The sequence below is a fragment of the Salvelinus fontinalis genome, chromosome 1, assembly GCF_029448725.1.
Source record: "Salvelinus fontinalis isolate EN_2023a chromosome 1, ASM2944872v1, whole genome shotgun sequence".
NCBI classification, from domain to species: Eukaryota; Metazoa; Chordata; class Actinopteri; order Salmoniformes; family Salmonidae; genus Salvelinus; species Salvelinus fontinalis.
This window is the reverse complement of record NC_074665.1, coordinates 88712220-88736258: the sequence shown is the minus strand read 5'-3', so window position 1 is coordinate 88736258 and position 24039 is coordinate 88712220. Positions and strand designations below refer to the sequence as shown.

The window sequence follows — 24039 nt, the reverse complement described above, 5'->3', positions numbered from 1 at the left end:
AAAAGGGTTAATAAATAGGCCTAGACAGTTAATTACTGGCCTAAATTATAGGCCAAATTAATGTAAGCTAGTTTATGAATCATTAATAAACAGTTATTACTCTTTGGTTTAAGATGTGATTGTCGTGTTGGTGCTTGTCAAATAATGAGTTTACGCATGGCTGCACTGTAATTAGCCTACTATTGCTATCATCGATAATATTGCATAATTTTCCATCACAGCGCGCCCTCTTCTGCACACGGAGGCTACTCTCCCAACTGCTCCTCCTCGTTTTCCCATAGGGACAGGCATGTCACGTGAGGCTAAATTCACCAATCTACGTGTAGAACAGAACAGCTCGAGCAGCGTTCGCAAACTTTCCAGGACCAGCCAGACGCTGAATAGTGTGTCAGACAGTTCGGATAAGTCTAGTTGGAGCGATGGCGGTGCCGAACGGGTTGTTTTGAGGGAAGTTGCGGAAACGTTTGATATCTTTCGGATCCTAGCGAATCATTTCAACGCAACAAAACGTTCCATTGGTGGTTACACGACAAGACATTAGCAGAATGTATGCTCCAAATGTTCAAGTGTCAGTGCAGTAACGTTACTATAGTAGTATAGCGAATGAGTTAGCTGGCCAGCTAAAGGTTTTGGAGAGCGATTCAACTAACGTTAGCTAAACTTGCCAGCTAAAAGCTAACTGAAAACTAAACTTGGCAATAGTGTAGTTACCAACAATAATATAGCTAATCCTGGTGTTGGTTTATGTTTCTGGTGTTTAACCAAAGTTTATTTCGATAATGTGACTGCAGGTACTGTTTTGGTACTTGATAAACGTCATAGCCTGAAAATTCAGGAGCTAACGTTTTCACGTATAGCTATGCCTTTTTTGCTAGCTACTAAATTAGGTAGCTGCTAACGTTAGTACATTTAGCTATGCACTTTTTGCTAGTTACTAAGTTAAGTAGCTGTAATGGGCTTATTTTTCACTCTGTCCGTGTTGGGACTGGGTAAACTTTAATGTACACTTTTTGATAAGTAGCTCGTTAGCTACATAAATATGCTTTGTTTTTTCCAACTAGCGAACTTTATAGCACGCTAGGTATTAGCTAGCTAGTTTTACCTAGCTAGTTAGTTATCAAAAGTTGACCCACAAAGAAACTCCCTGTGGGGACGTGGAGAGATGAAAGTAGCAAACGAGTTTTACCAAGACTTTGGAATACCATGCTGGAACCGTCTTGCCCATTTGTGATATCGTTCTGAACGATTCAGGGGCATTCGGATTAGAGGTCCTTTGATCGTTTGCTTTTTCGTCAACAGTTTGCACCCTATATGGTGCGGCTACAGCCACCGAGAAATGGATGTTTCCAAGGGCGGTTTCCAAAACGGTGAGGGGCGACCGAAAGACACGGGAGAGCATGCCTGGACAGATTCCCCCACTGCAAGAGCTTGGGCTCATTCTGCTCCCCTGTCCCGATCGCTGTGGACGGCAGTGTTTGACTATGGAAGTACTGGAGAAGACGAACTTAGTCTGCGGCGGGGGGACATTGTTGAGGTCCTCTCGAAGGATGCTGCCATCTCGGGAGATGAAGGATGGTGGACGGGTAAAATTAACCATCGAGTCGGGATTTTCCCTGCAAATTATGTTACCTATCAACCTGCCATTTACAGACTTCCAGACGGTAGCACGGTAGGGGTGAGGGAGCGTCCGAGTACTCCCATCCAAATAGATTTTAGCGAACTCGTTTTAGAGGAAATAATCGGTGTCGGGGGATTTGGTAAAGTTTACCGAGGGGCATGGAAGGACCAAGAGGTCGCTGTGAAGGCAGCGCGACAGGATCCTGACGAAGACATCACTGCAACTTCGGATGGTGTTAAACAAGAGGCCAAGCTCTTCTCTATGCTACAACATCCCAATATAATAAAACTTGAAGGTGTTTGCCTTGAGGAGCCGAACCTGTGCTTGGTGATGGAATATGCTCGTGGAGGGACTCTTACCCGGGCTTTGACTGGTCGGAGGATACCCCCACACATTCTTGTCAACTGGGCTGTTCAAATCGCCAGGGGCATGCACTACCTACATGAGGAGGCTGTTGTGCCTATTATTCACCGCGACCTGAAATCCTGCAACAGTAAGAAACATTAATATTACCATCTGCAAAAAATAACCTTGCATTACTTTTCAGAACAGATTAAAACAGAGCATGGCCATAGGTGCACTTGTTTCCAAAAATGCACCTGTGCATGCACTATTACCTTTGGGCACACCCCTCTTGAAACAGTGTGAAGGATGCCGGTTCTAGAATGGTCCACAATGTCCTCTACCAACTAAAAAATAATCCTAAAGCTTATTACTATTTATTACTATTTACTATTACTAAACTAATGCATGAGGATACAATTGATATTCTACACAACTGAAACATCCATCACTAAGTAATGCAATAAGCCTAGAATGCAAGTGCAGAATAGTGGGCTCAAACCCATATATAAAATGTATGCACTAAGTCGCTTTCAACAGAAGCATCTACTAAATGGCAGTGCATGCATGTTGTTGATAGGCCCACTAGCAACTGAGAGTTGAGTTTGGCATTTGAAGGAATGATTAAGAGCGAGGGCTTCGCCGCCATGACTTTCCCTGTTTAAACTATCCCTGAAGCCCTCTTGGGCTAGCCTTACATTAATGATATGCTAGAACACAATTATGATCATATTCATCAGTCACAGTGGCATGTTGAAAGAGAACTACTTCATGTAACAACGTAAGTCAGTTAAGAACAAATTCTTATTTTCAATGACGGCCTAGGAACAGTGGGTTAACTGCCTTGTTCAGGGGCAGAACAATATTTTTGTTTTTTTACCTTGTCAGCTCTGGGATTCGATCTTGCAACCTTTCAGTTACTAGTCCAACGCTCTAACCACAAGGCTACCTGCCGCCTAGGTTTTGTTGACATTTAAATTAACATGAAGTTAATTTAAGTTTGCAAAGCAGTAATGTTTGACATTTTTGGAAGTGCAGATTACATTTTGGGAAGTGCAGATTCATTGTGACTGCGATGAAATTGCACAATCTCTCCATTCCATTCCTTTCCACAGTCATTCAGCATAGACAACATTCCCTCTTTCAACTCTGTTGTTTTTCGGTCACCCTTATAGACTCCAGAGGCCTGTACAAGCAGCTGAGACTGAGCTCTCTCCTCCATCTGTTTGTTGGTCTGTTTGGCATGTGGCTGATCCCCACAAACACAGATCCTCTTCAGGGCATGTGAAAACATCTGCTTGTCGGTCTGACATGTGGCTGATCCCCACAAACACAGATCCCCTTCAGGGCATGTGAAAACCAGGCAGGACCCTAGAGAAGGATCTGTGTATGCAGGGGGGACCCTCGAAAGGATGTGAAATAAGGTCTACGTTTGCTCAGCTGGGTTCCCTAACCCCCACCACCCTGAAATGTTGTCTCAAATATAGCCCCTGCTTTACTAAACATAAACCATGTCATCAGTCTAGGCTATGTGCTCCTAAATTTTCCAAAGCATCTCATATTAGGCCTATATGGCCCATGTAGAAATCAAACCCACAAGTTGCAAGAACCAACCGACTGAGCCACTGGAAAAAATCCGGAAGATTTTAGAACTGAAACATGCTACAGTTAACTTTTAGGCCTGTTTCAATAGGTGATACGATTTCCAGAATCAAATTTTATGTGGCGTTGTTTACTTTTTGATACTGCCTCGGAGTCGTCCCTCTGAAAAATGCATGAGAAGGTTTCAGAGTGGACTATGACTGTGGCTACATACTTCAAAGTGAGACCTCTGTGTTGTGTGAAACATGATTTTGGTGACTGTCTGTTCTCTGGTGTGTCTCATCAGGCTCTGCTTTCCCCCGAAGGTGAACCTTGTTCAGCAATCCTTCTGGCTGCATTTTATTTTTCACCAGGGAATCATTCTACATAATCACTGTCAGATGGGGGTGTGGGCTAACCAAACAAACCCAATCTCATTTTATTGAACAGGGTAATTCCATGGTAAGTACCCCCCCCCCCCTCTCATTAACCATTAATTTCAAAGTTTAACAAACCATGCAACTCTATGTACAAGGACCACTTTGAGCAATTCACACAGAATACTTCTCAAAAACACATTTACTGGTAGAACTGTGGAGGTACAATGTTTGGTAACAGAATTATGGTCAAATCTCCCTCTGTTTTTTATGCGACCACTGTTCCAAAAACGATTAAATATTAAGATTCAAAGATGTCTGCAGAAAGAATGGGGTGTCAGCTGTGACATGACACCTTGAGTTAGAAATTATGCTTTTTGGTTATTGAACTACAGTAGGTGAAGTGGATTTACATCCGGTAACAGAATTACGGTAACTGCACTGCTAACACAATGTAGTGTGTTTTATTTTTCCACATTATTGTGTCAAATAACACTTACAGCTGACTTTAATTGGAAAATATAACATGTTTGTTTAGGTGCGCACTGAATTCACCGACCCCCGCCCACCCTCCCCCACCCACTGGGAACTATACACTTTCTCTTGTTTCATACTTTTAAACCAGTTACTCAGGACACCAGCCACAACTAAGGAAGCCTAAAGGGCAATTCATCTGTGGGATATCATTGTGAAGGTTTCTCTTGAGCAGGCGTTCTGAGAGGAGGGCTAATGCAGTGCACAAACTTTCACAACCGACTACCTTCAGAAGTGATCAACCCACAATTGACTTAGTGTAGTATAACACACACTGACTTGATCAATGATTATCTTAAGGGAATATCAAAAAGTCAGTGAATTGTGTCTTTGTGTTCCCTAATCTTTTAATACCTCTTGGTCGAAGGAGGAATGCTGCTAATGAGGGGCAAAATCTTAACATAAGTTTGCACAATGGAGTGGTCAAGCACTAGTTGCTAGGTGACGGCAGCCACAAGAATGCCCAGACTCCCGGGTCTGAAAGGCTTATTTTGATTATATTTAATCTCCACAACAGCTGCAACTCTCTTTTTATTTTAACACAATAGGTTGTTCCTTCCTGCTGATTGGGGCTGTAGAGTAGGGAGGTACTGTAGGTGGAAGCAATGTTCATTTGGCAGACAGGGCACAGCACATTGAAACGTGGCCTCTTGCCAGCCCTCCTAACACTTTCATTTTGTAGTTTCAGCTACAGAGATGTGAAGGTTAAAGAATTTCAAGATTCTCGCTCCAGAAGGCATGCACTTGAAATGAAACCAGGGAACAATAGTGTCCTGTTGGAAGTCAGTGTTATCCTGTGGATCCAAGTCATGGTTATTGTTGTGTCTAGCTCTCACGTTTACACCCCAACCTATAAAATGGGAACTGGAAATATATAGGCCCATTCAGAGGAGGGCATAACCATAGATTGCAAGGCAACTTTTTTTTGGCTCTTCCTTGAAATTAACCACATTAATGCGTAGTTAGCCTACTACAGGCTTTTTCTGAAAGGACAACTGGAAATGCTTTGAATATTATTTTTATTATGGCCACTTAGGCACCTTGCATAGCCCAACAGCTGGTGAAAACCTGACTGACTCAACCCAGTATTCTCTCTACAAATGATGCATTATCACCTTGAGCTGGTACTTTTACGGCTAACTTTTTGTATATAGTGTGGTCGAAACACACAAGACTAAGCAAAGGGAAATGGAGATGAGCTTAAACTGCTGTATTTTATAGGCTCTCATTAAACCAGTGAAACATGTTTGAAATGGAATAGGCCTTGTTTCTTCCTAGAAGCCTGTTTTGGATATTGCGCCACTGGGGCGTATTTGTTTTAATCTAAGTGAAGGTAGAAGCTATGTCAGTTACAGTATAATGTTTATCTACTAAAAATAACAGAACAGAAGACACAAATAGTCCTACACTCCAGATGTAGCCTATTTGCTACATTACCCTTCCCCCAGATGTAGCATATTTGCTACATTACTCTCCACCAGATATCTTCTATTTGCTACATTACCATTCTCCAGGTGTAGCCTATGTTTGAGCTTTGTTGTCACCCTCCCATTTGGCAAGTTCGTGACTTTGAGCTGGCAGTAGAGTCAAGCCTGCCCACAAGACCTTATCTACTGTAGGCTCTATTCTGGAGTAGATGATTATTAAATATCAACACTAAGGACATGGGAACGTTTAAGTGCTCCCCTGTAAAAATTAAATATGTGTTTAGTCTTTGGATAATGGATTTTTGTTAGCTTGGCCAAGTTGGCTGTGGTGTTGATATGGAGTAGTGACACACCGATATTACATTTTTGTCCGATATCCGATATTTTCCTTGCCAAAAAAAACTATACCAATAAGTGACATTTAAAATTGTATTGGCCTTTTAAGCATTCTAGTACAGTTAAATAGTTAACACACACACATGGATGCAGCGGTCAAAGGCAGTGCAAGAGGTGTCACTACAGTCCCTGGTTCAAATCCTGGCTGTATCACATCCGGACGAAATTGGGAGTCCCATAGGGCAGCGCTCAATTGGCCCAGCGTCGTCCGGGTTTGGCCGTAATTTTAAATAAGAATTTGTTCTTCACTGACTTACCTAGTTAAATAAAGGTTACACACACACACACCACACTGACCAAAAAGTTATTTTGTTGGCATTTACGTATGTCCCCAAACATAATCAAAACCTATTTATTTCACTTACATGCTGTGCTGTTTTGTTCATTTGTTCGGTCGTTTCATTCTCAACCAGGATTTCTCATACTATGGGACGCCGTTTGGGTCTTTGCGTGTCAAATAATGCTATTTGACGTGTCAAATAAGCTTGTTGACCAATCAGGACCTGAATATGACTGCACGTCACATAATAAATTAACGCGTTCATACATTTTCTACGTAGTTATTACACATTGATTACACTTTCACTCGTATTTCATATGTCACAATGATTCATTGATGCGTATGCTATGATGCTGGTAAAGTTGTCTCGCTCACTTACAGTGGTGGTCATAAAAAAAAGCTAGCTAGCTCATGGATGCAAACGATGTTCTTCCCCAAAAACATAGCAAAACGACATCTGTTTCAGTAGCTATAGTTAGCTAGCTAACTATGTAGTTAGGTGTCATCTAAAATAACTCTAATTTATAAGACCGTTCTTATTTGATTAATGGTGGTCGGACCCATCTGTGAAGCTAGCCACAATAAGGATTAGCCACAATAGTGGACTTTGCGGTTAGCCTTTAAAATAAAAAAATGTCATTGACAGTGATACAAATGAATACAAATAGTAGAATTATGCCATAATTGAATAGATCATGCTAAACAAGGTTGGAATGTTGTTATATAAAATCAACAAAAGACAATAATTTGTTAATTTGACAAATCTGTTGAAATCACACTGGATGTATTTTACTTTAGAATTAAATTGGGGGCATACTTACTTACAGTGCCTTGCAAAAGTAGTCATCCCCCTTAGTGTTTTTCCTTTTGTTGCATTACAACCTGTAATTGAAATGGATTTTTATTTGGATTTCATGTAATGGACATACACAAAATAGTCCACATTTGTGAAGTGAAATGGAAAAAAAAACTTGTTTCAAAATATTATTTCAAAAAATTAATAAATGGAAAAGTGGTGCGTGCATAGGTATTCACCCCCTTTGCTATGAAGCCCCTAAATAAGATCTGGCAACCAATTACCTTCAGAAGTCACATAATTAGTTAGATTGCACACAGGTGGACTTTAGTTAACCTGTTGAGGATGGGGGCGCTGTTGTGACTATTTATGCTAATCGTGTAATTTTTGAAACGGCTTCCCACAAAATCCTTGATCGTACAATATGCATATTATTATCATTATTGGATAGAAAACAGTCTATAGTTTCTATAGGAGTTGAAATTTTGTCTCTAAGTGGAACAGAGCCCATTCTACAGCAATTTCCCTGACATGGAGTCAGATTTCAGAAATTTTGGCCCCTGATCTGGAGTCAGTTAAAAGGGCACTGTTATTGCTATGAGTATACGGACACTGCTTACGTCTTCCCCTGGATGCCTTTACGTGATGACGATTTGAATGGGGTCGATTGCGCGTTCACAGGCACTACAAATTAAAAAACCCTGAGGCTAGTCACTCTTTTCTTGGTGCGTCATGCGCCTAGAGGACACCGACCCGCACCTGTTCCAAGCATTAGTGGAGGGAGTAATATTACTCGGGTCATGTTTCTACTCGTTATGGGAGTTAAAAACATCATAAGGTAGTTAATTTAAAGCGTTTTATAGCAATTTATATCCGTTTAGTGCGATTTTGGGACATTTATTTCTGAAACGCTGTAAATTGCTGGGCACGCTTCCAGTTCATCCCGAACGCAGTTGGCATTTCCACATGGCAAGAGGACAGCTTTCCACCAAAAGACGATTACTCCCAAGAAAGGATCCTTTGCCCAAGATACTGATGGAAGAACAGCTCAAAGTAGGACATTTTTATTATGATAAATCGTGTTTCTGTCGAAAAATGTTAGTGGCTTAGGACGCCATGTTTTTTGACGTAGCTTCGCTTGGCGCAAACTGTATTGAAAAGTAAGGATAAATAAAAAAATGTAATTCCGCGATTGTATTAAGAATTAAATTGTCTATCAATCCCTGTCCACCCTATATTTTTTAGTCACGTTTATGAGTATTTATGTATAAGAGTAGATCACTGTCTAAGTGGCGCACGGACATTTTCTCACCAGCTTGGCTACATTTCACATTGTCTAACCATGATTTTGGTGGCTAAATATAAACATTTTCGATCAAACTCTATATGGATTGTGTAATATGATGTTACAGGAGTGTCATCTGAAGAATTCTGAGAAGGTTAGTGAAAAAATTAATATATTTTGGCGATGTTGACTTTTATCGCTCACTTTGGCTAGAATCAATGCTGGGCTGCTATGTGCTATGTGCTATGCTAATATAACGATTTATTGTGTTTTCGCTGTAAGACACTTAGAAAATCTGAAATATTGTCTGTATTCACAGGATCTGTGTCTTTCGATTAGTGTATGCTGTGTATTTTTACGAAATGTTTGATGATTAGTAAGTAGGTAAACACGTTGCTCAATGTAGTTATTCTAGTCCATTTGTGACGGTGGGTGCAATTGTAACCTATGCCATCTACCTGAAATATGCACTTTTTTCTAACAAAACCTATCCCATACCATAAATATGTTATCAGACTGTCATCTGATGAGTTTTTTTCTTGGTTAGGGGCTATAAATATCTTAGTTTAGCCGAATTGGTGATAGCTACTGGTGTTGGTGGACAAATAAAAGATGGTGGATTATGCTAATGTGTTTTTAGGTAATAGATGTACATCTTTACATATTGTGTCTTCCCTGTAAAACATTTTAAAAATCGGACATGTTGGCTGGATTCACAAGATCTGTGTCTTTCATTAGCTGTATTGGACTTTAATGTGTGAAAGTTAAATATTTTAAAAATATATATTTTTTTGAATTTCGCGGCTCTGCCTTTTCAGTGGGGGGGGGGGGGGGGAGTGCCGCTAGCGGCACCCTCATCCTAGACAGGTTAAGTGTCACATGATCTCATAATATATACACCTGTTCTGAAAGGCCCAAGAGTCTGCAACACCGCTAAGCAAGGGGCACCATGAAGACCAAGGAGCTCTCCAAACAGGTCAGGAAAAAGTTGTGGAGAAGTACAGATCAGGGTTGGGTTCTAAAAAAATATCAGAAACTTTGAACATCCCACGGAGCACCATTAAATCCATTATTAAAAATGGAAAGAATGTGGCACCACAACAAACCTGCCAAGAGAGGGCCGCCCACCAAAACTCTCAGACCAGGGAAGGAGGGCATTAATCAGAGAGGCAACAAAGAGACCAAAGATAACCCTGAAGGAGCTGCAAAGCTCCACAGTGGAGATTGGAGTATCTGTCCATAGGACCACTTTAAGCCGTACATTCCACAGAGCTGGGCTTTACGGGAGAGGAAAAAAGCCATTGCTTAAAGAAAAAAATAAGCAAACACTTTTGATGTTCACCAAAAGGCATGTGGGAGACTCCCCCAACATATGGAAGAAGGTACTCTGGTCAGATTAGACTAAAATTGAGCTTTTTGGCCATCAAGGAAAATGCTATGTCTGGCACAAACCCATAACCTCTCATCACCCCGAGAACAACATCCCCACAGTGAAACATGGTGGGGGCAGCATCATGCTGTGGGTATGTTTTTTATCGGCAGGGACTGAGAAACTGGTCAGAATTGAAGGAATGATGGATGGTGCTAAATACAGGTAAAGTCTTGACTGGAAACCTGTTTCAGTCTTCCAGAGATTTGAGACTGGGACGGAGGTTCACCTTCCAGCAGAACAATGACCCTAAGCATACTGCTAAAGCAACACTTGAGTGGTTTAAGGGGAAACATTTAAATGTCTTGGAATGGCCTAGTCAAAGCCCAGACCTCAATCAAATTGAGAATCTGTGGTATGACTTAAAGATTGCTGTACACAAGCGGGAACCCATCCAACTTGAAGGAGCTGGGGCAGCTTCGCCTTGAAGAATGGCCAAAAATCACAGTGGCTAGATGTGCTAAGCTTATAGAGACATACCCCAAGAGACTTGCAGCTGTAATTGCTGCAAAAGGTGGCTCTACAAAGTATTGATTTTGGGGAGGTGAAATAGATATGCTCGCTCAAGTTTTCTTGTCCGTTTTACAATAAAAAATATTTGGCATCTTCATAGTGGTAGGCATGTTGTGTAAATCAAATGATACAAACCCCCCAAAATCCAATTTAATTCCAGGTTGTAAGGCAACAAAATAGGAAAAATGCAAAGGGGGGTGAATACTTTTGCAAGCCACTGTGTGGATTGTGGATCAATGACATGGGGTATCAGTCTACTCAGTGATACTCAGAGAACATTACCATCGTAGCTCTTATTGCTGGACTCTGAAACAGCTGTGAATTAAGCCACATTTTTTGTCAACCTATGTGTATTTAACACTATTCCAGAGGAAAAACAATACTGCATGGATGTTTTGGAGTCTGATAACTCTGAGGATGACATTGGGGAAAATTATATTTTGTATTGATCAGACTGATACCCCATTTCATTGATCCCCAATCCTTAGGTAAAGCTGTACAGTGCAATATGAATGTCAATACACACAATAGGCTGACTGGGGGGGTGATTTCACAAAGTCACAGTCCCGTGATAAGAGCTACAGCGCTAATATTTACGTAAACTCTTCAGTTGTGTTCTGTGCTTGTCACCGAGTAGACTGATACCCCATTTCATTGCTTCACATTTCAACCTTGTTTAACATTATCTAGTCGAAATATGGCATGATTCCACCAATCGAAACCTTCTGCATCACTTTCAAAGATGTACTTTTATTTTAAAGGCAAACCGCAAATTCCACTCTTGTGCCTAATCCTTGTTGTGGCTAGCTTCACAACACATTACCCAGTCCGGTCGTGCCTCACTAGCCAAATGAAGCTAGCTGGCTGCTCATAACGTTAGCTTTGGGCAACAGGGTTAAGTAGCTGGCTAGCTATTTATTTCCATGAACTGAAGTTCAATTTCAATAGGCAAACAACAAGTGGCTACCTAGCTAATACTTATTCACAAGGATTCCTAAATCATTGCTAAGAATAATTAAAATGACTGCAGTTTCTGCTGGTCATTGTTTTCAGGCTGGTTGTATTGGTGCTAGCTAGGTACCAAGCTAAAGCTAGCTACTCCAGAAGTTGCGTTCGAACAAATAATGCTATAATGCAAATAATGCTATATATAGACTTTTTTGTTCAGCTTTGACAGTGATACTGATAGTAGTGGTGACGCTTGGCTTGCACGTGCAAATTCAGAACACACAACATTCTATAATAGAATTGTGTTATTTGACGTGTCAAATTATAAGCTCTACTAACATGTCAAATAGTGTTATTTGAGTAATCAAATAGTATTATTTGACATGTATCTTTTGTATGTATCCGGTAGGGCAACGTGTACCGGTGCTCAACCAGTCGGCGAAAGCCAGCATCACCCACGACAGAGAACGGTTGATAGTTAAGGGCAATGAATTCCATTATCTTGGCATTAATGGATTTCGCCTTTGAGTTGTCTCGCTGAAATGTTCTTAATCTTTCAAGTGACTGCTCGACATGTTGACTGCTCGATCCACACAGCAGACATTGTGGGCTAGGTTAGGAATGCTGTGTTGCAAAATTTTACGTGGCGTCATCACATCATGTACCTATGTTATATAGTAGTCTAAGGCATTGCATCTCAGCGCATGAGACGTCACTACAAACACCCTGGTTCGAATCCAGGCTGTATCACAACCGTCCGTGATTGGGAGTCCCATAGGGCGGCGCACAATTGGCCCAGTGGCGTCCGGGTTTGGCCGGTGTAGGCCGTCATTGCAAATAAGAATTTGTTCTTAAAACCTTTCTGGCTCAGGCGTTCCGCTAGGGACCCACCTTGACAACCTCCGGTGAAATATTGCAGAGCGCCAAATTCAAAATAAAGAAATAGGAATAATAAACATTCATAGACAATACAAGTGTTATACATCGGCTTAAAGATGAACTTCTAGTTAATCCAACCACTTTGTCAGATTTCAAAAAGGCTTTACGGCGAAAGCATACCATGCGATTATCTGAGGACAGCGCACCGCTTACAAAAGCATACAAACATTTTACAACCAAGTAAAGGAATTACAAAAGTCAGAAATAGCGATAAAATTATTCACTTACATTTGAAGATCTTCATATGGTTGCAGTCACAAGAGTCTCAGCTACACAATAAATGTTCGTTTTGTTCGATAAAGTCCCTCTTTATATCCCAAAAACTCAGTTTTGTTGGTTTTGTTCAGTAATCCACTGGCTCAAAGGCGGTCAAAACATGCAGACGAATACATCCTAGTAGTACCGGTAAAGTTCGTCGAAACATGTCAAACAATGTTTATAATTAATCCTCAGGCTGTCAATTGTCTAAATAATCAATTAATATTTAAACCGGACAATAGCGTATTCAATTGAAAGGAAAAACAACGAAGGGCGTGCACTCGGTCACGTGTGCAACCAGCACTGCATGATTCTACAGTCCACTGACAGAAAGGTCTCATTCTTATTCATTTTTCAGAAAACAAGCCTGAAGCAATGTATAAAGATTGTTGATATCTAGTGGAAGCCATAGGAACTGCAATCTGGGTCCTAACCCATTAGATATTCTATAGGCATTCAATTGAAAACTACCCACATCAAAAGAAATCCCACTTCCTGGATGGATTTTCCTCAGGTTTTCGCCTGCCATATCAGTTCTGTTAAACTCAGACATTATTTGAACAGTTTTGGAAACTTTAGAGTGTTTTCTATCCAAATCTACCAATTATATGCATATCCTAGCTTCTGGGCCTGAGTAACAGGCAGTTTACTTTGGGCACGCTTCTCATCCAGACGTAGAATAAAGTATAGGTATTAGAGGTCGACCGATTATGATTTTTCAATGCCGATACCGATTATTGGAGGACAAAAAAAGCCGATAACAATTAATCGGCCGATTTATTTATAAAAAAAAAAGATTTCCCATTATACGCTGCTCAAAAAAAGAAAGGGAACACTTAAAAAACACAATGTAACTCCAAGTCAATCACACTTCTGTGAAATCAAACTGTCCACTTAGGAAGCAACACTGATTGACAATAAATTTCACATGCTGTTGTGCAAATGGAAGGCAGAGGCGGAGGTTGCGGTCCTGCTGCTGGGTTGTTGCCCTCCTACGGCCTCCTCCACGTCTCCTGATGTACTGGCCTGTCTCCTGGTAGCGCCTCCATGCTCTGGACACTACGCTGACAGACACAGGAAACCTTCTTGCCACAGCTCGCATTGATGTGCCATCCTGGATGAGCTGCACTACCTGAGCCACTTGTGTGGGTTGTAGACTCCGTCTCATGTTACCATTAGAGTGAAAGCACCGCCAGCATTCAAAAGTGACCAAAACATCAGCCAGGAAGCATAGGAACTGAGAAGTGGTCTGTGGTCACCACCTGCAGAATCACTCCTTTATTGGGGGTGTCTTGCTAATTGCCTATAATTTCCACCTTTTGTCTATCCCATTTGCACAACAGCATGTGAAATTTATTGTCAATCAGTGTTGCTTCCTAAGTGGACAGTTTGATTTCACAGAAGTGTGATTGACTTGGAGTTACATTGTGTTGTTTAAGTGTTCCCTTTATGTTTTTGAGCAGTGTATATATATATCATACACACACACATTTTTGTAATAATGACAATTGCAACAATACTGAATGAACAATGAACACTTTTATTTTAACTTAATATGATACATAAATACACACACACGCACACAGCTCTGAAGTGACAATGATACTGAAGAGTCTGCTTAGGAGACAAATACTCTCAACTGTTTGAATAAAATTAGAGTTTAAGTTACCTGTGATGAATGTTGAAAACAAAAACCTTAATTTCTATATGCAGGAAATCCTATTTTAATAATGGGCATGGTAAGAATTGACAACCAAAGTGCGAGTCATAATTCCCATGACACCTAGCAAAATCTGAAAAGCGGTTCCTTCATTTATTGCATAGTATATTTTTTAGATTCACTTAAAATAAGGTCTGTGTTTTGTGTAGGCTTACATCACCGTGCCAATTTTATAACTGTAGATATCCATAGGACAAGGTAACTCTGATCAGTATTGGCTAAATATAAGCGAAGATAAAAAAAAATGTAGAGTGGATTTATGAAAATATGTTGACAAACGTTACCTTATCCTAGTGAGATTTACAGGGGTATAAAAACGTCGAGGCGGTTTAAGCCTGCACGAAACACAGACCTTATTTGAAGTAGATCAAGACATTCTCTATGGAAGACATGAACGGTAAAATAACGAAGGAACCCCTTTCAAATTCAGCCGCAAGTTATTACAGGAATTATAACGCGTCGACTATTTCTCTCTAAACCATATACCTTTGACTAATCCGGAAACTATCGCCTCGAAAACAAAACGTTTATTCCGTTCCGTATTTTATCTACCGGGTGGCATCCATGAGTCTAAATATTCCTGTTACATTGCACAACCTTCAATGTTGTCATAATTATGTAAAATTCTGGCAAATTAGTTCGCAAAGAGCCAGGCAGACCAAACTGTTGCATATTCCCTGACTCTGCATGCAATGAACACAAGAGAAATGACACAATTTCACCTGGTTAATATTGCTAACCTGGATTTCTTTTAGCTAAATATGCAGGTTTAAAAATATATACTTGTGTATTAATTTTAAGAAAGGCATTGATGTTTATGGTTAAGTACACATTGGAGCAATGACAGTCATTGATTGATTGTTTTTTATAAGATAAGTTTAATGCTAGCTAGCAACTTACCTTAGCTTACTGCATTCGCCAACAGGCAGGCTCCTCTTGGAGTGCAATGTAATCAGGTGTTGGAGCATTGGACTAGTTAACTGTAAGGTTGCAAGATTGGATCCCCCGAGCCGACAAGGTTAAAAATCTGTCGTTCTGCCCCTGAACGAGGCAGAACGTTCCTAGGCCGTCATTGAAAATAAGAATGTGTTCTTAACTGACTTGCCTAGTTAAATAAAGATTAAATAAAGGTGTAAAAAAATATATATTAAAAAAAATCAGCATATCGGCGCCCAAAAACACCGATTTCCGATTGTTATGAAAACTTGAAATCGGCCATTCCGATTAATCGGTCGACCTCTAATAGGTATGCACGTCAGCTTTGACATCGGTTTTATCGGGCCGATACCGATGTTGGCATTTTTAGCTAATATCGGATGATTCCGATATGTTCACTGATATATTGTGCGTACCTAATTGTTAGCATTGTTAAGTATCTTGCTAGCTGGATCGAATTCTCCGTTAGCTAGCCAGGGAAATGTTGAGCAACATTAGCCAACTTAACTGATCAAATAATTGAGTTTATGGTGTGAAAATTAGCAGGCTAATAAAGTCAGACAGCTAACGTTAACTTATCTGCGCTACGGATCCCTTTAGCGGGATAATTTTCCTAAACAACCGCTGAATTGCAGGGCGCAAAATATTACTAAAAGTATTTATAATCATGCAATCACAAGTGAAATATACCAAAACACAGCTTAGCTTGTTGTTATTCCACCTATCGTGTCAGATTTTGAAAATATGCTTTGCAGCGAAAGCAATCCAAGCTTTTGTGAGTGTATCAATCAATGCTACAACAGCTAGCCCCAAATTAGCATGGTCACGAAAGTCAGAAAAGCAATAAAATGAATCGCTGACCTTTGATAATATTCGGATGTTTGCACTCACGAGACTCCCAGTTACACAACAAATGTTATTTTTGTTCGATAAATATTACTTTTATAACAAAAAAACTCCATTTGGGTTGCGCGTTATGTTCAGAAAACCAAAGCCTCGTTCCGTTCGACGAAATTTTTGAACGGTAGTGTATTTTGAATTGTTTAACACTTTTTTTGGTTACTACATGATTCTATATGTGTTATTTCATAGTTTGGATGTCTTCACTATTATTCTACAATGTAGAAAATATTAAGAAAAAACCTGGAATGAGTAGGTGTGTCCAAATGTTTGACTGATACTGGTGTGTGTGTGTGTGTGTGTGTGTGTGTGTGTGTGTGTGTGTGTGTGTGTGTGTGTGTGTGTGAGACTTGTTAAGCACATTTTTACTCCTGAAATTATTTAGGCTTTCCATAACAAAGGGGTTGAATACTTATTAACTCAAGACGAAATGTCTTGAGTCAATGCCAATTTTCATTTTTTGTACATTTGTAAAAATGTCTTAAAACATAAATCCACTTTTACATTATGGTGTGTGTGGGTAGGCCAGTGACGCAAAATCTCAATTTAATCAATTTTATATTCAGGCTGTAACACAACAACATGTGGAACATGTCAAGGGGTGTGAATACTTTCTGAAGGCACTGTAGGTATACAGCGTGTTTAAGACCTGGGTACAGATCTATTATAATGCTGTCATTTTCCCCATTTGATCATCATGAAAGATATACATTTTTATTTTGTTTTTTATACCTTGAAGATATCCCATTGTGGTTCACCAAATAACTAACCAACCCACTCCTCTGCTTCTAGTTTTATTACTTGAAAAAATCGAGAACGATGACATTGGAAGGAAGACCTTGAAGATCACAGACTTTGGCCTGGCCAGAGAGTGGCACAACACCACCAAGATGAGTGCTGCTGGCACGTACTCATGGATGGCCCCTGAAGTCATCAAGTCCTCTCTCTTCTCCAAAGGCAGCGATGTCTGGAGGTAAAACTAACAGCACGCTCCTGGGAAATTCCATGGTAACGGAATTACGCTGAGACTTATTCACTTTAAAATGTATGCCAAACAAAAACCATTGATTTCAAAGTTTAACTAACCATAGAATTCTATGCACAATAACTACTTTGAACAATTTACAATAAACTTTACAAAAACACATTTCCAGGAAGAGCTGTGCAGATGCAAAGTTTGGTTACAGAATAAAACTGAGGTCAATTTGGCTGTGATTCTGTTACCAAACTTTGCATCTGCACAATATTTCCAGTAATTGCTTTTTTGTTGTACTGTGTAAATTGTTCAAAGTATTCATTGTGCATAGAGTTGTATGGTTTGTTTAACTTTGATATCAATGGTTTTTGTTTGGCATGCATTATAAAGTGAAAAATCGTGTCTCTGCGTAATTATGTTACCATGGATTGCTCTCCCTCTACTCCCTGTTCCAAACAGGCCCATGTCAGACTGGAATCAATAGGCTTTTAGGAGATGAGGATTTGGAAAGGTGGCACCATGATACTCCTTTTATTTCAGACATTTGGAAACATTTGTCCTAGCCTATTTCTGATAAGTGCTTTCGTTGTTATTTTGTTCAAACCAAAACATTTTTTTATCAGATCACAACTTTCTGTACATTCTGTGCTACTAGGATGTGCAGTATAGACTACAGTAGCCCTGAACACCCTCCACTGGTAACTACAATCTGCTGCATCCAGAGCTTACATTAATTACATGATAATGATGACTGTAGGCTTGGTGCTTAATCACAACAGGATCATTGTTTGCACTGTACTGGTAAACAACATTTTACTGCCATTATTTAGCATTCAACACGTCCATTATTCCAAACCAAGGTCTTCTAAATGGCACTCCTAGGCACAACAAAGGTTTAGGCAATGTGAATTTGAGTGTTATCATGTGTTATAATAGTGGGACTGTATACTATACTATCACTGTACTATCACAATGGTGTACTATCACCATGCTGTACTATCACCTAGGGATGGGCGATATGGCCAAAATATTATATCACGATATATAAAAATTTAAAAAATGACGGTATTTTTAGTTTTTGAATAATAAAAGTTCTACGTTTGCTTTATGAGTAGTGAGTGATCCTAGGGTGGCAACACTTACATTCTTAGTGATTTCAATGAGTCTTTCTCTATTCTGATTGTTTTATACTGTTCAATTCATCTTCAACCAAAACAACTTTCAGCACTTTTATCATTTCTGCATTTTCTGCAATCAATTGCAGTGGTGGAAAAAGTACCCAATTGTCATACTTGAGTAAAAGTAAAGATAAGTTAATACAAAATTACTCAAGTAAAAGTATTTGGTTTTAAATATACTTAAGTATCAAAAGTAAATGTAATTGATAAAATTAATTACGATATGGGCAAATAATCTAGGATTTATTTTTAACTAAATGTTGCAATTGCGATTTTACTTTGCGAATTAGAGCAAAACTGTTGGAATCATGGAAATAGAATGACTATTCTAATTCTATATTTAGAATATAATAGTGGGCACTTTGAATACAGTGTTGTTTGAGATGACAACAAATTAAAATGCCAGGGAGGAGTTATTGTGACAGGGTAGGAACTAAAGTGTTGATTGTTTCCTTGGGGACCCTATAAGCTTTGGCTACATTGATGTTTTCTCTTAGCTACTTCATGTAGCTAACATATTCTTGCTTTGCCATATTCCTTTTTGATTTAGAAGATACTGTTGCACAACCACATGCTGATTTAGGTCTACACCATCGCTGGTATTATCAGGCAGTATTAGCTAGCTACGTTTGCTCTTACGCAGTACATTTATTAGCTAGCTATTAGCATTAGCGGCTAACAATTAGCATCTCTCAAGATTTAGGGCAACTTGCTAAGAAAATATAAACTAGCTGATGTAAGAAACACAAACTAATAGTCTCATTATAGAATGCTAGTGGATTTATATTAAGAAGCAAAGTGAAAACAGCATTGTTGTCGTCAACATTGTTGACTGTGCTGCATTGGCCATGCAGACTGAAGGCAAGTGTCTCGTGGTTGAGGAACATCAACTGCGGTTCTTGAGTGACAGGGGGCGTGGCTAGGTCTGTGTGGAAAGTGGAGCGGAGAGAGATGACTCAAGTAGCGAAGTAAACTATAAAAATTGACATTACACATGGCATTTCACATTTAACAAATCAAACATTCAAATACCGGTATAGAAGGTAAAGTAAAAACCAAACCGGTCCCTGCATCAATACCGGTATATCGTAAACTGCCCAGCCTTACTATCACCATGCTATAATATCACCAAGCTTTACTATCACCATGCTTTACTATCACCATGCTTTACTATCACCATGCTATACTGTCACCATGCTATACTGTCACCATGCTATACTGTCACCATGCTATACTATCACCATGCTATACTATCACCATGCTATACTATTGCCATACTATACTATCACCATACTTAAGGACCCCACCATTCAATACTTTCACCATTCAATACTTTCACCATTCAATAATATCACCATTCAATAATATCACCATACTATACTATCCCCATACTATACTATCACCATACGTAAGTACCTCACTATACTATACTATCACCATACTATACTATCCCCATACTATACTATCACCATACGTAAGTACCTCACTATACTATACTATCACCATACTATACTATCACCGTACTTAAGGACCTCACCATACTATACTATCACCATAATATACTATCACCGTACTTAAGGACCTCACCATACTATACTATCACCATACTATACTATCACCGTACTTAAGGACCTCACCATACTATACTATCACCATACTTAGGTGCCGATATGATATGTATTGCAATTCTCACAATTATATATGTATAATTATATATATATATATATATATATATATAATTATATATATATATTCGATACTGTGATTTTATTGTAATTCGATTTTTCCAAACATATTGTTCACTATATGTCTGCTGCAGAAGGACAAGAGTCATGACTAAATTAGTTTTTATTAGTCATGGAAATTAAAGTGCTGAAAACAAATTGGCTCACTATTTAAAAATAGATGGAGAATAAGCAATGAAGGAAAATACTGGAGTTTTGGTGCAGGTACAGCCAACTAGTGCAAAAATTATTTTGTCAAAACTATCACATTTTTTTGTCAAACATAATATCCTGATATGTATCTATAGTTTTTCCCCCCCAGCACTATAATAGTGCTGTAATAACACTGTTGTTTGGACATTGTACTCACTATATCTGTGTTCTCTTCTAGTTATGGTGTTCTTTTATGGGAGCTGCTGACAGGAGAGGTGCCTTACCGTGGGATTGATGGGCTGGCTGTGGCCTATGGTGTGGCTGTCAACAAGTTAACCCTCCCTATTCCATCCACCTGCCCAGAACCCTTCTCCAAGCTCATGGAAGGTGCAGTCACCAAGTCAGACCATCCATCTGCTGTTTCCATTCCTCAACCCACTTTTCAAGAACAATTAATGTTGCCTGAAGTAGCTGCATTCATTGGATGATATATTGTTGTTCAAGAACGTGTGTGTGTGTGTCAGTGTCACACAACTAGATGATGGTGTTAATTTACTTGTCAAAGTTCCAGAACATTGATCTGCCTTGGTTCCACCTTGTTGTGTATCTCAGAGTGCTGGGAGCAGGACCCCCACATCCGGCCGTCGTTTGCCTCCATCCTGGAGCAGCTAACAGCCATAGAGGAAGCCGTGATGGCCACCATGCCCCAGGACTCCTTCCACTCCATGCAGGAGAACTGGAGGGTGGAGATCCAGGAGATGTTTGATGAGCTCAGGACAAAAGAGAAGGTACAGATGTAGGATCTTAATTTGATCACTCGTTTGTTGCTGAGAATTTTCCTGCACCGCAGGAAATACAGATAAGTTTCGTGATTTACATAAATTCACTGAAAACACACAGTTATATTTACAGTATTGCACTTTTCATGTAACCTACTTTTGGCCAGCTAATAGCCTAACCACCGATCAAACAACATTATGGACTAAACGTTCAAATCTTGTTGCTGCAAATGTCACCTCTCTCCCTGTATGTCTTTGTTCAGTTGATCAGCGTAGGGGGGATGTATTCCCAAACAGCGCCTCTCACCATTCACATGGCATTTTCAGTAGTCAGGACACATTGAGAGAAATTGTGCAATGTATTTTTTATGTTCCTTAAGTACATTTGTCCTGTTCATAACTTAGACTCATCCTTTGTGACTCATTAAGTAGATACGTTGTATAGGTAAACCTCCAATATGAACCCAATGTGGGAACAAGACCTTTCCACTGTGTAAAGTACAAGGTTAGAAGCACGTGGAAGGCAGCGATGCAATAAATCTGTAGTTAAGGGAGTGCTTTGATCGGCTTTGATTTTAATTGGTTACTTTCTGTAGGCGAGCTAATCGTATCTTTAACAAACAAGCTATTAGCGTTGATGGTTTTAAGTATTTCCCCTTGGTAATGCAATAAGCTGCTTTCCTTACTCCCTCCTCGTTAAATCAAATGGGATTTGTAATTGCTGTATTGAGAATGCCCTTTCCTGCAACTTCAGCTGAATCGTTAAGCATCAAACTTGGCAAATGGTGCAATATACCAAAGCTCTCCCAGGGATTGTCTAGTATGTCAATTCTTCATGTTGTTTCCCCATATGACACTAGTTCATTTAATTACCTCTAAAAGGATAACGATGTAACGGAAGCACAGATAGTCACACACTGTTCCTACTGAGTGTGAGTTTCTACATTTCATAGTTAGGGGTTGCATATGATCTGAAACACTTATCCATATGTATTTTTGAGGGGCTTTAAGTCTAACCCTAGGCTTGTAGGTAAAGTGAGGTTCAGCTTGCTTCATGTATATTTCTGAGGGGCTGAAGTCTGACCCTAGGCCTGTAGGTAAAGTGAGGTTCAACTTGCTTCATGTATATTTTTGAGGGGCTTAAAGTCTGACTCTAGGCCTGTAGGTAAAGTGAGGTTCAGCTTGCTTCATGTATATTTTTGAGGGGCTTTAAGTCTGACCCTAGGCCTGTAGGTAAAGTGAGGTTCAGCTTGCTTCATGTATATTTCTGAGGGGCAGAAGTCTGACCCTAGGCCTGTAGGTAAAGTGAGGTTCAGCTTGCTTCATGTATATTTCTGGGTGGCTGAAGTCTAACCCTAGGCCTGTAGGTAAAGTGAGGTTCAGCTTGCTTCATGTATATTTCTGAGGGGCTCAAGTCTTACCCTAGGCCTGTAGGTAAAGTGAGGTTCAGCTTGCTTCATGCGCCATTTTGCAAAACTTATTTCTTTTGTAAATACAAAGTGAAGTTTTGAGTCCAGATATAGGGCTATTGTTTTTCTGTTCTTTTTAACAATGAAATTATTGTATATTTTTTCTACCTCACAAGTTGCAACGTTGTTACACAACATATCTCATTTCACTCCAGTGGGTTTGTAAAGCTGCTTTGCAGAAGTCATTCATTTAAGGATTATTATGTTTTCTGAGAGGAACCAAAACAAAATCCAAATGCTGCTCTACGTAATAGTTCAAGTGATTTTGTCAACCCTACTCATTCACAACCTAGTTGACGATCAAGCGATGGAAGCCTCTTACCCAATCAGTCAAAGGACTCTTTACATCTCTGTGGATGTGCCTCAGAAACTGAGGGCCCCCTTTAGCTTGTGATCTTTGGCTTAGTCATCCTCTCCCCGAGCACCACAACATTTCTGCAAAGCTCCATAAAGCCAGTTGAGATTTACAACTTGTGAGTGCTGGCCAGCCTCTCTTAAAGGAGCTTTACTTCAGTAAGGGCTATGCTTCAGGGCCATACAGCACTACAATGGGCCCACCTTGCTGTTACTGCAGACAGAGGGCCTGGGACAGCTCTGTGGACTGAGTGGCTGAGGGTCACAGGCCACTCTAGCTTAAAGCTAATGCTTTGTTTTTCTACCACCCAGAGTAAGTTCACTGATTGTGAAGGTTGGGGGGGAAGAGCACTGATCACTGCTGTGTTTGCAGAGAACTTTGTTTCTTATCATTTACAGAGTTCAATCTGATAAAAGGCGTGAACAATGAAGGTATGCAAGTTATTTTTAGTAGAAATGACAGACTGAAGGGCCAAGGAAATAATGCACTGCCTGGAACCTGTGGGTGGATCATTATGGTAGTGTTTCCCCTACTATTGTATAGCAGGGGCGGGCACCCCTGCCTGATACGTAAAATACCTATCCAGGCGTTGTAAGATCTGGCATGCGTCAGCAACGCCTGGGCAGAGGAACGCGGCCCTTATCATACAGAGTTGTCCATCTATTCGTCTGACCCTCCATGTGTTCCTGTAGGAGCTGCGTTCACGGGAGGAGGAGCTGACGCATGCGGCGCTGCAGCAGAAGTCCCACGAGGAGCTGCTGAAGAGGAGGGAGCAGCAGCTGGCGGAGCGAGAGATCAACGTGTTGGAGAGGGAACTCAACATCCTCATCTTTCAGCTCAACAAGGACAAGCCCAACGTCAAGAAGAGGAAGGGCAAGTTCAAACGCAGCCGCCTCAAACTCAAGGACGGCAACCGCATCAGCCTGCCCTCAGGTGGGTGCTTCTGTCTGTCTGTTTCTGACTCTCTTTCTGTCTTGTCGGGTTGGCTGATAGTCTGTCTTTGTCAAAGTCAGTGTTACCTTCGAGTTGACAAAAAGTTCAATTGATTTACACCTATCTTTATTTAGAAGCTCTGTTAGAATCTATCATAGACGTATGACAGCATACTAACAAGACATCATGGAGA

At 40.1% G+C, this 24039-nt stretch overlaps 1 protein-coding gene across 4 annotated transcripts in view; it reads left to right on the top strand.

Moving 5' to 3' along the window:
- Positions 1–341: 341 nt before the first annotated feature.
- LOC129863357 (mitogen-activated protein kinase kinase kinase 21-like) overlaps positions 342–24039 on the top strand; it is a 40117-nt gene continuing 16419 nt past the window's right edge. For all 4 annotated transcript variants that reach the window (XM_055935309.1, XM_055935301.1, XM_055935292.1 and 1 more), the window contains exons 1-5: positions 342–2111; positions 17072–17252; positions 20549–20697; positions 20923–21098; positions 23606–23846. In XM_055935309.1, the coding sequence (XP_055791284.1) occupies positions 1337–2111; positions 17072–17252; positions 20549–20697; positions 20923–21098; positions 23606–23846 (1522 nt within the window). In that variant the 5' untranslated portion in view covers positions 342–1336. The remainder of the gene's footprint in view (positions 2112–17071; positions 17253–20548; positions 20698–20922; positions 21099–23605; positions 23847–24039) is intronic.